The sequence below is a fragment of the Microtus oregoni genome, unplaced genomic scaffold, assembly GCF_018167655.1.
Source record: "Microtus oregoni isolate MIOR12 unplaced genomic scaffold, Mior012 000015F_ref0000493, whole genome shotgun sequence".
NCBI lineage: Eukaryota > Metazoa > Chordata > Mammalia > Rodentia > Cricetidae > Microtus > Microtus oregoni.
The window spans coordinates 21,303,401-21,320,492 of NW_024543074.1; the positions used below are offsets into that span (position 1 = coordinate 21,303,401).

Sequence of the window (17,092 nt, forward strand, 5' to 3'; positions counted from 1 at the left end):
ACACACAGACAGAATATTGTATACACAATACATACATACATACATACATACATAAATATTTTAAAAAATAAATAAAAGAAAGACTTGATTAAATGGTATATTGCTCTGGAATGTAAAGTGTCAAAAGCATATTAGACATTTGTGACTGTCCAGTTTCTAAAACATTAAAGGGTCAGGATACAATTTTATGGCCAGGCCTGTGCCTGCCTTTTCATTTCAGGTAAAACAACTGACAGTGTTGCCCATGGCAAACATCAATATTTCAGACAAGTATTAGAATTTTGTAATGAAATTCTGAGAGCTTACTTTGGGATTTTCCTGTTGGAATGTTGTTGAATGATCATGACAGATGGCGAGAATGAGTATCATGTTTTCTGAGCATTGCTAAATACATGCATCACAACTTCTAATTTGTTTCCCCTTGTAAAAATTTTTTGTTTACATATATTGACTGGAGTTCAATCCAATGTTATTTATGTTGATGGAGCTTATATTCTCAAAGTTTTGTTGAATTGAATATTGTATGTTTTAGGATGGCCCCAGAAGTAATTTTAGCCATGGATGAAGGACAATATGATGGTAAAGTTGATGTATGGTCTCTTGGAATAACATGTATTGAATTAGGTAAGTATTGTTTTTTATTACTAGGGATTAATTTTTTTTTTTTTTGAATCTCACTGTGAAGCCCCCACGATTGTTCTATAACTTGCTATGTAGACCAGAGTGGCTTTAAACTCACAAAGATCCCCCTGTCTCTGCTTCCTGAGTGCTAAGATTAAAAGTGAGCCACCACACCTACCTGAATTAAGTTTTGAGCCAGTTTTTTCAGTTACCATATTAAATTAGATTTTTGTCTGAGATCTCAATTTTTTGAAAAATAATTGGTTTTATATGTGTATAGGTATTTTTCTCTGCCTGAATGCGTGAGTTCCATGCATGTGCCTGGTATCTGGTATCCAGGGAGACCAGAAGAGAGTATGTTGGATCCTTGGGACTGTAATTACCGATGGTTCTGAACCTCTATGTAGGTGCTAGGAATTGAACTCAGGTTTTCAGGAAGAACAGGCAGTTCTCTTAACTCTTGAGCCATCTCTTCAGCCTCAAATTTAAGGGGGAAAAAATAAATCATTTAAAACTTTTACTTTGATCATCTGGTAATTTCTATGTTAACCTAATATATATTGGATAAAATATATTTGCTATTAGTTCAAAAATAACTTTTCACTGTTGTCTTAAATATCTGTCTGACATTAATGTTTGTTTAACACTTACAATGTACCAACTATTACTATATTTTCTTTCCACAGAATGTTTCTTAGTCATTTATGAATCATTCATTACTATATATGTTACTTTTTTTTTTGAGACAGAGTTTCTCTGTGTAACAATAGCAGTAGAACTCTCTTTGTAGACCAGGCTGCCTTCAAACTCAGAGATCTGCCTGCCTCTGCCTTCTTGAGTGCTGGGATTAAGGTGTGTGCCACCACTGTCCTGCAAGTTAGTTACTTTTAAATTTAGAAATTAGATGTCCAAACTGCCCTTTTGGGTAGGCCTTGACTCCTGTTATGGTGGAGGATTACAAATTCAAGGTCTTCCTGACAAAAGAGGGAATTCAAAGTAGCCTGGGAAATTTAGTAAGACCTGCAAAAGACAGTAAGCCAGACTTTATTCAAGTGGAACCATAGTGATATAGGTATGTAGTGTGGGTTAGAATTGGGAAAACATACATGCACAATAATAAATGTTAAGACCTCTGAAATTAAGAAAATAAATTTGGCCAGGCGTATGCCACCATGCCTTTATTATCCAGCACTGGAGAATAGAAGACAGGCAGGCAGGGCTGGAGAGATGGCTCAGTGGTTAAGAGCATTGCCTGCTCTTCCAAAGGTCCTGAGTTCAATTCCCAGCAACCACATGGTGGCTTACAACCATCTGTAAAGAGGTCTGGCTCCCTCTTCTGGCCTTCAGGCATACAGACAGAATATTGTATACATAATAAATAAATAAATAGATATTAAAAAAAAAAAAGACAGGCAGGCATATTTCTGAGTTTGAGACCTTCTTGGTCTACATAGTAAGAGTTCCAGGCAACCAGGGCCACATAGTGAGAGCCTGTCTTTTAAAAAATAATTCTTTTGTTTAAATGAAATTTAGATAGTTTATAAGAATGTGAGAAGTTGGTGGTATAGTTTGGTTGGTGTAGTGTACGTATTCATGAAGCCTTGTGTTTGGTACCAGTAGCCTAGAGACCAAGCATGATAGCATATGCCTATAATCCCATAACTCAGGAGAGTCAGGAGCTACATGATGATTTAGAGTGCAGCCTGGTCTACAAGAGATTCTTTATCAAAAAAAAAAAAGAAAAAAAGAAAAAGAAAAGAAAAGAAAGAAAGGAGATCGAGACAAGTCCTGATGACACATATGGTAATGCCAGCATTTGGGTAGAAGGTTTAGGAGAATCTTTATTTGACCTACATAGTGATGTCCAAGTCAGTCAATGCTGCATAGGGATACACTGGATTTCAAAAAATCTTGGCTCTATAAAAATATATATAGACTAGGCTGGCTGAGATAGATCACAGAGATCTGCCTGCCTCTGCCTCCAGAATACTGGGATTAAAGGTGTGAAGCACCATGTTCATCAAAAAAGAAAAAAAAATTAGACTAAAATTGTCTGTTTGAAGGGCTAGAGATACAGCTCTGTTGGTAGATTCACTCTACCTAAGTGAAACCCGGGGTTTGATTCCCCTGAACCATATAAAACTAAGAATGAGGCAGAATGGTTAGAAATTCAAAGTCATCCACAACTATATAAGGAAGTTTGCACCTCTCCTGAACTATAAAACCTAGAAGAGATGAGAATAGAGGTCAGCTGAATCTACCTAATTGAAGACCTTAGTAATAACAGAAATGGATATTATTCTTCCATTCATTCCAAATATCTTCAGTATTCCTTTTCTCTTTCCCTATAGTTCTTGTCCCTCAACCCCTTTGTTTCTAGATTGTGTTTCTCTGTGTATTCCTGACTGTCCTGGAACTTACTTTGTAGCCTAGGCTGGAACTCAGAGATCCGCCTACCTCTTCTGCCCAAGTGCTGGGATTAAAGGTGTATACCTCCACTGCCTGGTTTCCTATAGTATTCTTCAAACTACTATGTGAGGTAGAATATAGATAACCTGTTAGCCAGTGAACCAACTGTGCTAACCTAAAGTGGATGTCAGATTTGAGTGTAGTAGTGAGTTCCTGTAACATAGTATGAAATTAGAAATGGATAAGGAGTATGTGTGCGAGAGGAAGGTTCAGTGTGGAGATTAAAAGGTCTTGTAGAGTTAGTAAAGCATTCATTTCTGGAGATGACTTAAGAGTTATTAGAGATCAAGGAAGGTAGGGAAGAGAGTTAGTGTTTATAGAAGCAATCCATATTTGGGATAACCTAGTATAGCCAAATAAAAATGATGGGAACTTACCCTAATGAGGCATTCCTCACTGCAGAGAAGAGACTTGGTTTGCCTGAGATGTCAGAAACCAAAAAGTTATTCTCACTGTTTGGAATAGGGCATTGGCAGAGAGTGACAGCAGAAATACTGCCTTGGTTACACACAAAAGCAGATTATCAAATAAACAGTAAAGTCTCAGTATGATGATTCATGCCTATAATCACAGCACTTGGGAGACTGAAATAAAAGGATTGCCATGAAGTCTAGGTAAGCCTGCACTGCAGAAGAAGACTAAAATCGGGTGAAAGGCAAGGGAGGAGGTAGTAGGAATAATATTTGCCATTGTTAAAGTACAGTGTAGCAAATACTGTGGTTTTGGATTGAAATTAGAGATGAAATGCTGAATTATTCTTTGTTTTTTTCTTTTGTTTTTGATTTTGATTTTTTTTTGAGGCAGGGTCTCATGTAGCAGACTGTTTTGAAGTTCACTATGTATACCAGGCTGCTGACTCTGCCTCCTGAGTGCTGAGACTAAAGGCTTGCACTACTACACCTGGCTATTATTTTTAATAATGTAGAAAGAAATGTGTTATATGTGTCTGTTAAGTTTTTGCATGTGTCCTTTAATTCTGTCTGTTGAAAAGATGTAAAAATGGGGGGCTGGAGAGATGGCTCAGAGGTTAAGAGAACTGACTGCTGTTCCAGAGGTCCTGAGTTCAATTCCCAGCAACCACATGATGGCTCACACCCATCTATAATGATATCTGGTGCCCAGAACACTATATACATAATAAATAAAAATTAAAAAAAAAAGATGTAAAAATGGGCCAGAGAGATGACTTAGCTCTAAAGAGCCCTTGCTGCTTTTGCAGAGAACCAGACTTTAGTTCTCATCATTATTATCAGGTGGTTCACAATTGCCTATAACTCCACTGCCAGGGAATCTAACACCCTCTTCTGGTGTCAATGGCTGTCTACAACTCAGGGAGTCATTTCTTTTTCCTTCTATCATGTGGGTTTTGGTGGATTGAATTCAGGTTATCAGGCATGGTGGCAAGTGCTTTCACCCACTGAGCAATTTCACCTTTTAGAAACATCTGAACTCATGATAAACAAATAACAGAATAATAAAGTAAGATCAAAATAAAAACTCAGTTAATCTACAGAGCTAGTTCCAGGACAGGCTCCAAATCCACAGAGAAACCCTGTCTCGAAAAACCAAAAAAAAAAAAAAAAAACCCCAGTTAAGCAGAAAATTGAAAAATAGAAAACATCATTGAAACTAAAATCTGGCTACTTATGAAAGTCATTAAAATTGATAAACCTTTTTTCATTTTGGTTAGAAAAAAGATACAAATTTCTAATATTAGGAACGAGAGAAACCAGGTGTGATAGATCACATTTATAAATCTAAGATTTAGGAAACTGACGGTAGGTGAATCACCATGGTTTGGAGCTAGTCTGGCCATGTAGCGAGTTCCGGTTAGCCTGGTCTATAGTGTGAGACATTGTCTAAAAAGTAAGATCAAAGATAGGGGCTGTGAATGAGAAATAACAATTAATATTGATTATTAAAGATTATGTAGGGGACTAAACAGATGCACTAACAGTTTAAAGTACTCATACTACTCTAGGGGATCTGACATCCTCTCCTGGTTTCTTATATACATACCCTATGCAGACTCAAACAAATAATTTTAAAATAGCAGCAAAAATAAAAGAAAATGAGGGCCAGGGGAGATGTGAATAGGACACTTGCTTTGTAAATATGGCCAGAGTACAAATCTCAGCACACAGGAGGCAGATACAAGCGAATCTCTGTGAGTTTGAGGCCAGTCTGGTCTACAGAGTGAGTTCCAGGACAGCCAAGGCTACACAAAGAAACCAGGCTTGCAAAACAAAACAAAAAAAGAAATCCCTGTGTTAGGGCAATAAAGGAACACACTGATCCATATGCAAAGGTGTGTATAACCATGTGTATCCCCAAAAATGATACGAAAATATGAACAGTTTTCTGTCTGAATTTGAAGACTCGATGTAGTGGTCTGATTCCTTGACAGACACAGATGATTAAAACTACATATGGCAATATTGATTAGGGTTTTGGAACCAAACTTCAATGGAGTTTGCTATCAGGTGACTCTAACACCATTGAGTGGCACAATTTAATGCATATCATGTGGTTTTTATGAAAATGTTCTTATATATATTCAAGTATTTAGGGATGGTGGACCATCAGAGCAAGCAGTTTATCTCAATTGAGTCACATTTAAAAGTTCTTTGTAGGAGCTGAAAAAACTGCACAGCTGTTAAAGTTGCTCTTCCAGAGTACCTGAGTTCTATTCCTAGCACCCACATGGTGGCTCACAGCTATCTGTAATGGGATCTGATGTCTTCTTCTGGTGTTTGTGAAGACGGATCACTCATATACATAAAATAAATAAATAACCAGGCAGTGATGGTGCAAGCCTGTAATCCCAGTACTCTGGAGTCAGAGGCAGGTGGACGGGTCTCTAAGTTCAAGGCCAGTCTGGTCTAAAGAATTCCAGGACAGGCTCCAAAGCTACAGAGAAACCATCTCAAAAACAAACAAACAAAAAAACCCAAACCACAACAAAAATAAATAAATAGATACATATATATATATATATATATATATACATTCATATTTTTAAAGAGAAGTTCTTTGTGGCCAGGTGTTCTGGTGTTCCTGAAGACAGATCGCTCATATACATAAAAATAATAAATAGCCGGGCGGTGGTGGTGGATGTTTTTAATCCCAGCATGTGGGAGGCAGATGCAGGTGGTTCCCTACAAGTTCGAGGTCGGCCTGGTCTACAAAGTGAGTTCTAGGACAGTCAGGGCTGTTACACAGAGAAACTCTGGCTTCCAAAACAACTAAATAAAAAAGGTCTTTCTACAATTTTTTTAATTAAGCTTAAAGTTGTTTTCAAAGTGTGTTCTTTAAAATTTAATCAAAAATTTGATCAACATTTTACTATTCTTATATATTCATATTTTAACAAAAGGGTTTCTTCTCTTTCATAGCGGAGAGAAAGCCTCCTTTATTTAATATGAATGCAATGAGTGCCTTATATCACATAGCCCAAAATGAATCCCCTACACTACAGTCTAATGAATGGTGAGTATTCCCACCATTGATTAACGTTTTGAAAATTTTGTAAATATTGATAAAATATAAATTGTTATCAATATGATTCAATTTTATGTAAGTAAATGTACTACTTGAAAAATAAGTAGGTTTACTTTTTCATTAAATTTTTGGAGCACAAATAATCCTAATAATTTTTTGAAAAATATTTATTTATTATGTATATCATATTCTGTCTGTGTATATGCCTACAGGCCAGAAGAGGGCACCAGACCCCATTACAGATGGTTGTGAGCCACCATGTGGTTGCTGGGAATTGAACTCAGGACCTTTGGAAGAGCAGGCAATGCTCTTAACCTCTGAGCCATCTCTCCAGCCCCTAATCCTAATAATTTAATAGTGTTTTTAAGCATTAATTTTTACAACAAAATGTATAGATTGTTATAACCTGTTGTGATAATTATTTGATAGATTATCATTTACATTATAAAAGACATAGGTAAGATGGTATGATTTTTTTTTTCTTTCAAAATTGTTAGTTTATCTAAAACCTTGGGAACACTCTAGCTAACTATGTTATTCTCATTTCTCTGATTTTTCTTCTGGTGTGTAGTCTTTGACTTGATAAAACTTCATATTAAGTAGTATGTGGAGAAGAGATTAACAAGTTTAGACTAGAATTGTTATGAGTTGAAAAAAATTGTGCATTAGTTACTTTTCTCATTTCTGTAACAAAAGGCAAGTTAAGGAAGAGGTTATTAGAAATGACAGTTTAAGGATATAGTCCATCATGATGGGGAAGGCATGGTGGTAGGAACTTGATACATTGTGTCTTCAGTGAGGAATTGCATAGAGATTGATCCTGGAGCTCCGTTTGCCTTGCCCTATTTATTCATCCTGGACTACAGCCCATGGGATGGTGCCATCTACATTCAGAGTGGGTCTTCCTCAGTTGTACCTTCCTGGAAGCACCCTCATAGATCCACTCAGGTGTGTTTCCGTGGTAATTCTAAATTCTCTTCAGTTGATAGAATTAGCCATTACCCTTGTCAGCATTACACTTCTTTCCCCTAAAGTGGCATGTTCATTTCTTAATACAAAATATTATTTTATCTCTGAAAGTTTCCATAGTCTTTAACAGTTCCAACATTATATAAAAACCCACTGCCTGAGGTCTCTTCTGAGAGGTAAGGTAAACTTGTGATCACTTGTACAATGAAAAACAATTTTCCGTGATCCCTGCCTTTAGGAGGATGAGGCAGGAGGATTACTTCAAGTTCAAGTCCAGCCTGGGCTATAGTGTGAAACCCTTTCTCAAAAAACAAACAACAACAACAAAATTCGTTACCATTTTAATATTGGGGATAAACATTGATGGAATAATTATTGGATGATCACTGAACTCCCATGAACAATACTATAATGACACATTATAGGCTTTTAATATTTTAAAAATATATCTATTGGTTTTCTAGATTTTTAATAGAAGCCTTATCCTTTTGGTCAGGGTCAGCAATTGCTCAGGTGTTTAAAAATGCTCTTTTCTCCTGGTCTACAGAGTGAGTTTCAGAACTACTGAAAAGATCTGTCTTGAAAAACTAAACAAACAAAATGTTCTTCTCCAGAGGGAATAAGAGTTATATTCTAAACATGTTCTATAGAAAACAATCCAAAGTACAAATAAAAAGATAATTAAAGGGAGGAGTCTGGTATTTGAATGGAGAAAAACCCTGGATGGCCTTTGTTCCTTTTGACTCAATATTGAGTGATTTCTGATAGATAAATCTGTGAAACAGGATTTTTTCTAGCTAAGTATACAGTCTGCCATGGCACTACCCCCAGCCTAGGATTTTTAAATGTTCTGTGTTAGTCTATTTTTGGAAAATTTTAACAGTAATTGGTTGCTTTGGATCACCTTGAATAGATAAAATTATATTATCATTTCTTTTCCATTCTTCCTCCCGTGAGTAGGCTTAAGCCTTTTGGATGTGTTTTTAAAGGAAATAGCAATATGTTCACTTGATACTTTCTTTACAATAGGTCTGATTATTTTCGCAACTTTGTAGATTCTTGCCTCCAGAAAATCCCTCAAGATCGCCCTACATCAGAGGAACTTTTAAAGGTCAGTTTATAAAACTCTATTATCTTTAACCCTTAGAAAACTATTTAAAATTGCTTTGTTGGTTTTTTTTCTCAATCAGGATTAACTATATTAGTTTTCAATAAAATATGAAATTTGGGGCCAGTGAGGTAGCTCAGTACGGGCACTTTTTTCCAGTGCTAAGAACTTGCATTGAATCCCTGAAATCCACATGGTTGAAAGGCGAGAACTAATTTCAGCATACATGTTTGTGTTGTGTTCCCCCTTCATAAATAATAAACACATGTAATCAAGGCTTTGTAGTTCTAAAACAACAATTTAAAGTTTTTGTTGTTGTTGTTGTTTTCCAGTGCTGGCACTAGAATGGGACTACATATTAAGCATGTACTGTTATTCAGCTATTTTCCCCAGGCTATTTAAATATTAATTTTTGCTTTATGAGATAGTGTCTCAACTCTATAGCTGTGACTGTCCTGGAAATTACCATATAGACACCAGGCCTTGAGTTCAGAGATCCCCCTGCCTCTGCCTCCTAAGTGCTGATATGAACCACCCACTCTGCTAAAAATACTAATATTTTTATATAATTATCTCTTGAAACATGTATTTGTGATTCTGGGTATTGAACTCAGGACTTTGAGTGTAGTAGGTCGGCGTTTTCCTAATTGAGCAATACCCCTAGGCCTTGGTAACTTACCTTAGATACTGTATTTTTGTTTTAAAGATTTTTTTTTGGGTGTTGGGGGGGGGGAGTGCACAAATGAGTGAGACAGGGGTGGGTGGGAGAGGGAGGTATTTCTTCTGAGGCAGGATCTCAGCTAGGCTAGAAGCTAGCGAGGCTTACTGCTCCTCCTCCATTTATAAGCACTTCAGCTTGTTATGGATGCTGGCATCCAAACTCTTAACTCACTTAGCAATGAAATACTATAAAAATTATGTAGCTTTAGATTGACAAGATGACCTAGTGAGTTAAGGCAGTTGCTACCAAACCTGAAGAACTGAGTGCTATCTCTGGAACTCATATTATAAAAGGAGAAAACTGACTCTTAAGAGGTTGTCTTCTGTCCTCCACATAGAATTTTACTGATTTTAATGTAGTGTTTTTTTGCTTTTTGGTTTCCCTCCCTCCCTCCCTCCCTCCTTCCCTACCTTCTCCTTCATCTCTCTCTCCCTCTCTCCTTCCCTCCCCAAGGTCTCATCATGCTTTGTCTGGTATAGAACGCAATATATAGACCAGACTGACCTTGCACTCTCAGAGATTCTCCTGTTTGCCTTCCCACTACAGGGGTTAAAAGTGTCTGAGAAAATGAATGAATAAATAAATAATATTGCATCTTGACGAGGTAGTAATGCGCATTTGACTCTAGCTAGTTGTTTTTACAAGATTTATATAAACTTTATTTATTTATTTATATGTGCAGTTGTGTTTTGCCTGCATGTATGTTTGTGTGAGGGTGTCAGATCCCCTGGAATTGGAGTTATAGGCAGATATGAGCTGCCACGTGAGTGCTGGGAATTGATCCCGGGTCCTCTTGAAGAGCAGCCACTGCTCTTAACCACTGAGCCATCTCTCCGGCCCTCTATATGAACTATTTTTACATAATTTTTTCACCTACAGATGTCAGCTAAATTAAACTACAACAAATATACATACATACATTTGATAATATTGTTCAATCACATTATATAGAAAAACAGTAAAAATTTTCCATACTGCTTTTTTTTTTTTTTTTTTTTTTTTTTGTGGTTTTGGAGCCTGTCCTGGAACTAGCTCTGTAGACCAGGCTGGTCTCGAACTCACAGAGATCCGCCTGCCTCTGCCTCCCGAGTGCTGGGATTAAAGGCGTGCGCCACCACCGCCTGGCTTCCATACTGCTTTTGTAGTTCCAAGTAATAAGCTCACCTATGGTCTCAGAAATAAAAGCTTGGCCAACTGAGTACTCACACTAGCAACACATTTTAATAGTCTGGGCATGGCTGTTTATGCCTGTAATTCAGCACAAGGAGGACCACGAGTTCAAAGCCAGCATTTGACTGTAACAAGAAAAAGAAATCCATAATGTCTAAGTTCTTATTACTTAATTTATTGATAATAAGTTTTCCTAGTTGAATCAAGCATGGTTTTTTTTTGTTTTGTTTTTTGTTTTTTTTTTTTAGAATTTATTAGCTTTGATAATTTCAACTGTATTTTCATTGGCCAACTAAATATATCATGATGAGGATTTTATTCAAGAGTATTTATGAAGGTACAAGTTGAATGTGGAAATTACTACTTTCTAAGTATCAGAGTCATAGATGTAATAGAATTAAATAGTTATAGATTGTATAAATTGTGTATCATAGGGTAATAACTGTAGATTGAAAAAGGAATATATTTGAACTAATTAGGAAAAAAAGTAACTTTTTTTTTTTTTAATTTTCTGCTCTTCCAGCACATGTTTGTTCTTCGAGAGCGCCCGGAAACAGTGTTAATAGATCTCATTCAAAGGACAAAGGATGCAGTAAGAGAGCTGGACAATCTGCAGTATCGAAAAATGAAGAAACTTCTTTTCCAGGAGGCACATAATGGACCAGCGGTAGAAGCACAGGAAGAAGAGGAGGTATAATTGCCCAAATTTTTAGTTGCATTTATTATTGATTTCTTACACTACTTGTTCAGCCAAACATACTTTTTATATCCCTGGTTCCAGTATATTGTGCTCTTATCATTGATGCTCTGAAATTCTAGTTATGAACAAAGGTCTTTAATGTTATTTTAGGGGTATGGGATTTATCTCATTTGTAGAGCAGTTGGATCCTGGGTTTGGTCTTGAGCTCAAAAAAAAAAAAAAGAAATTTTGTTACTATATACTTTCTATCAAACCCTTTATATTGTATAGTAAAGGATACAAGAAGTCTTTTATTAAAGAAACCTGTTTGTGTTCATCAGGCTTTTTTCTCCTTTAATCTATAATTGAGAAAAGATTTAGATATTGTAATTTAATGCTTTTTTCCTTTAGGAGCAAGATCATGGTGTTGGCCGGACAGGAACAGTGAATAGTGTTGGAAGTAATCAGTCTATTCCCAGTATGTCTATCAGTGCCAGCAGCCAAAGCAGCAGTGTTAACAGTCTTCCAGATGCCTCGGATGACAAGAGTGAGCTTGACATGATGGAGGGAGACCATACAGTGATGTCTAATAGTTCTGTCATCCACTTAAAACCTGTGAGTATTGCCTTTTCCTGGGAGGAGAAAAACAACAACAAAAAAAACACCTCAACTTTGATCCATCATTTTCTTTGACTGATTAATTCAAGAGGTTTTTTGGCACACACCTGAATCCCAGCACTTGGAAGAATCAGGAATTTAAGGGCTGCCTCAGCTACACAGTAAATTTGAGGCTGGCTATATGTGACTCTGTGTTTCATCACCATCACCACTGTCCTTTAAAAAAGGAAAAAAGAGGGCTGGAGAGATGGCTCAGTGGTTAAGAGCATTGCCTGCTCTTCCAAAGGTCCTGAGTTCAATTCCCAGCATCCACATGGTGGCTTACAACCATCTGTAAAGAGGTCTGGCGCCCTCTTCTGGCCTTCAGGCATACAGACAGAATATTGTATACATAATAAATAAATAAATAAATATTAAAAAAAATTAAAAAAAAAAGGAAAAAAGAGAGCTGGAGAGATGGCTCAGAGGTTAAGAGCACTGATTGCTCTTCCAGAGATCCTGACTTCAATTCTCAGCAACCATGTGGTGGCTCACAGCCATCTTTAATGAGATCTGGTGCCCTCTTCTGGCATGCAAGCATACATGGAAGGAATGTTGTATACATAATAAATAAATTAAAAAAAAAAACAAAACCAGTTCCTGTATGCTAGAGAGCTGGCTCAGTGATTAAGATCATTTGTTGCTTTTTCAGAGGACTGAGTTTGTTTCTTTGCATCCACAACAAGCAACTGTGTCGCAGGTCCAAGGGATATAATGCCCTCTTCTGGACTCGATGGACATATCTGCATTCAAAATGTAAAGATAATTGTGTATGTGCATATTCATGTACACAAACAAAATCTTTAAAATTCAGGGTTACATAGAGGACAACATCCTCCCACCCCATGCCCAGAAAAGCAAACTCTTTAGATCAGTTTTGTTTTCCATAGCAATGGTCTGAAGTGTTAATCTGTTACCTGGATTTGGGAAATTGCTGTTTTGAAATACAAAAAGACATGAAACTATTTTAGAATAAAAAAATATATATTACATAACCTATGGTTGGAATATTTGGGAATATCGAGAATATATATTTGAAATTTATGAATAGTAGCAATTAGAAAATAAAATAGTTGCTGGGTGGCGGTGGCACACGCCTTTAATCCCAGCACTCAGGGAGGCAGAGGCAGAGGCAGAGGCAGGTGGATCTCAGTGAGTTTGAGGCCAGCCTGGTCTACAAGAGTTAGTTCCAGGAGCTGCACCAAAAACTACAGAGAAACCCTGTCTCAAAAATTCAAAAGAGAAAAAAATGAAATAGTTGATTTTCTTTTAAACTTAATTTTATTTTTTTAATAGTTGATTATAAATGAGCCAGAAGCAACTTTTGTAGTATTCCTCCCGCCCCCCCCCCTTTTTTTTTCGAGGCAGGATTTCTTTGTGTGACCACCCTTGCTGTTATAGAACTGTGTAGACCAGGTTGGTCTTTGAACTCATAGAAATCTGCTTGTCTCTGCCTCTTGAGTGCTGGGATTAAAGGTATATTTCACCACTGCGTATCAGTATCCATTTTTATCTTTAAAATACAACAATAAATTTGCAAATTTAGGATTTAGTATATGTCAATGTTTGCTATATTCTCTGCTGAATTTTTTGAGCATGTCATATGTTGGTATGTTTCCACATGTCGAGGCCCCAGATTGAACACTTTTCGTTGATCACTCTCTCCACCTTAGCTTAGAAGCAAGGTCTCTCAGTTGTACTGTCTTCCCAGTTCTCCTTTGCAGTTTTAAGTGTAAATTAAATGTGGTAGAGTGCTGTCCTACCATACATGTGACCCTGAATTCAGTTCAAAGCAGGCTGGGTTGGTCATCTTTGATTCAGTTCTCAATACTAGGAAAAAAAGACAAGACAGGTAACTCTTGGCAGGAGAACTTAATATAGAAATGTTCTGACAAACAGTAGTGGTTCACACCTCTAATCCTAGTACTGTGGAGGCAGAGGAAGGTGGATCTCTGTGAGTTTGAGGCCAGCATGGTCTACAAAACAAGTTCCAGGACAACTAGGGCTGTTAAACAGAGAAACCTGGAACAACAACAGCAACAAAAACATGTTCTTAAGATTTCTGGGTTTTTAAAGACTGAGTTTTGCTGCCTAGCCCTGACCGATCTTAAACTTACAGTAGTCCTCCTTCCCCTCCATCTGAGAATGATCTTTTTAATTTTAAAGCTGTGGTTTTATCTAGAAGTTATTAGACACAATTACTAAGAAGTGGGAACAACCACATGCCTACCAACAAATGGGGTGAATAAATTATAGTGTGTGTGTGCACGCGCGTGTGCGTGCGCGCGCACACACACACACACACAGACACAGACACACACACACACATTTAGGGTTTTATTGCTGTGAAGACACCAAGATCAGGGGAACTCTTATCAAGGAAAATATTTAATTGGGGCTGGTTTGCAGATCAAAAGTTTAGTTTCAGTATCTCCATTGGAGGGAGATGCGTGGTGCACACACCTTTAATCCCAGCACTCGGGAGGGGAGGCAGAGGCAGGTGGATCTCTGAGTTTGAGGCCAGCCTGGTCTACAAGAGCTAGTTCCAGGACAGGCGCCAAAGATACAGAGAAACCCTGTCTCGAAAAAAAACAAAAAAAAAAGAAAGAAAGAAAGTAAGTTTCTATTTGAGGTGTGATATAAAGTGTTGATAAATTTATAACATTGAAAATGTAATTGGTGCCAATTGTAATGGCCAAAGGAAAAATTGTTAACTTCTTTTTTAATGACAAGGTTTGGCTATGTGGCCTTGGCTGACCTGTAACTTAAAAGAGATCTTACTGGGGCTGAAGAGATGTCTCAGCCGTTAAGAGCACTGGCTGCTCTTCCAAAGATCCTGAGTTCAATTCCCAGCAACCACATGGCAGCTCATAACTGTCTAACAGGGTATCTGGCACTTTCACACAGACATACATGTAGGCACATAAAATAAAAATTAATACATTTTAAAATAAATGAAAATAAATCTTAAAAAACATTAATTGCTGTGTGGCTGTGGTGCATCTCTTAAAATTGTTTATTTTAGACAAATGACAGAAATATTATAAATAATCTTAAACTTATAGTTTGACATGTCTATAATCAAAACACAACAAAGTAGTATTACACTGCATTGCTTATAAAACTCACACGTATTTAATTTTTTAGTCACCATCATTTGAAACATTGATTACATGCTATACTATTTTGTTTTTAAGTTACATTAAAGCTTTTCAGTTTTATTTTTATTTTAAAATATGTGTATATGTGAGGGTACATACAAATGAGTAGAGTTGCCAGAGGTGTCAGATCCCCTGAAGCTGGAGTCAAAGGTGTTTATAAGCCGCCCGATGTGTGCTGGGAATTAAACTTGGGTCCTGTGCAAGAATTGCTGTTTATCACTGAGCAATCTCTCCAGCTCAAGCTTTTCGGTTGATATATAATATATAGAATATAAAACTGTATATTTTGTTTGTTGAATCTGTACTTTTTCACACACTATGGAAGTAATTTCAGCTAACTCAGCTTGTGTTGACAATAATAGTATTTTTAGTTTCTCTTTCTGCTTTGTAAAATTGTGTTTTTTTGAAATTATTGATTAAAATTGTCTTTAGTCTTTTCCTTGAAACCTCAAAAAATTCACTTTACAAAATATTTTCTCTGTCACTCTCTTTTTCTATTAAGGAGGAGGAGAATTATAGAGAAGAAGGAGATCCTAGAACAAGAGCATCAGATCCACAGTCTCCACCTCAAGTGTCCCGTCACAAATCACATTATCGTAATAGAGAACACTTTGCAACCATACGAACGGCATCACTGGTATGTATTCACCTGTCCAAAACGAGTATCTTTGTTATGTTGGTAGTATCTACTCAAATATATTTAACTTTCTTATTTCTTTGGTATTTATTTTGTAAAACATTCAGTGTTTAATTTCCCTGTTAGAAGAAAGCACTCTAAGTAATATTGAACTAGTAATGTATTAATATTTATTCATGTAGTAAATATTTTAGAATGTGTAAGAGACCTACAAAATACTAATTAAACAGGCATTCAAATAAATTTTAATACTTTTTTTTAAGTAGTATCAAGTTGTTAGGTTTTAGGCACAGAGAAGAGAATCAGTGTATTGCTGCATAAAATTAACATTTCAGATGTGTTAGCACAAACTTTGTTCAAGATATATATCTAGAGTTGCCAAAAAGAAGGAACTGTTGAAAATTGCAGTTGATTGTATTACTATGCTCTAAATGTAATTTCTGTTTTCCAAAAAAACAATGAATATGGATATTTTTCCATTACATATTATGGAACATTTAAAATCATGTTCCAGCCGTTCTTGCCGGTCTTCATTGCTAAGCCTGTCCACTTTTTTGAGTTCTAACCAAAAAAGTATAATGTTTCCTTTTCTGTTTCTTGGGATACTGGCCAAAGTCATAAACATGATTGCTTTGATAGTCTCACTTTTCCTCCAAAGATCCCCACTGATAAAAAATACATAAAATTGTAAGAGATTTTAAAAGTAACCAGTTGTGGTACATGTCTTTAATCCCAGATGTCTGAGGCAGGTGGATCTCTGTGAGTTTGAGACCAGCATGGTAAATAGCCCAGCCATGGCTGCACAGTGAGACCCTGTAGAGCAAAGCATGGTAAAAGATTCTCAAGTTAAAAGGAAAGTACATAAAGATAACATGATTATGTTATTAGAATATATAGCATGACTGCTGGGCTGTGGTGGTGCATGCCTTTAATCTCAGAAGGCAGAGGCAGGCAGAAACAACAACAAAAGAGAATATATAGCATAGTGGCATATGCCTGTAATTCTAGCACTTAAAAGATTGATAGAGAAGGATCTCGAGTTCAAGACCAATCTGAGCTACCTAGTTGAGATCTTGTCTGAAGAAAACAAAACAAAGCAAGGGTTGACAATTTACATCAATAGTAGAGCACTTAAATCATTTACTCCAAACCTTTACCCAAACACCACACATCAAAATAAAGCTTTCTAGCCGGGCGGTGGTGGCGCACGTCTTTAATCCCAGCACTCGGGAGGCAGAGGCAGGCGGATCTCTGTGAGTTCGAGACCAGCCTGGTCTACAAGAGCTAGTTCCAGGACAGGCTCCAAAACCACATAGAAACCTTGTCTCGAAAAATCAAAAAAAAAAAACAAAAAACAAAAAACAAAATAAAGCTTTCTGAGTTGTCTGGTTTGCCAGTC

General features: G+C 36.8%; 1 protein-coding gene across 3 annotated transcripts in view; it reads left to right on the forward strand.

The window, feature by feature from the left end:
* The window catches only part of Taok1 (TAO kinase 1), an 86,470-nt gene that overhangs the window by 45,205 nt on the left and 24,173 nt on the right, over nt 1–17,092 (forward strand). For all 3 annotated transcript variants that reach the window (XM_041664401.1, XM_041664403.1, XM_041664404.1), the window contains 6 exons: nt 533–624; nt 6,486–6,579; nt 8,590–8,671; nt 11,083–11,250; nt 11,650–11,853; nt 15,559–15,693. In XM_041664401.1, the coding sequence (XP_041520335.1) occupies nt 533–624; nt 6,486–6,579; nt 8,590–8,671; nt 11,083–11,250; nt 11,650–11,853; nt 15,559–15,693 (775 nt within the window). The remainder of the gene's footprint in view (nt 1–532; nt 625–6,485; nt 6,580–8,589; nt 8,672–11,082; nt 11,251–11,649; nt 11,854–15,558; nt 15,694–17,092) is intronic.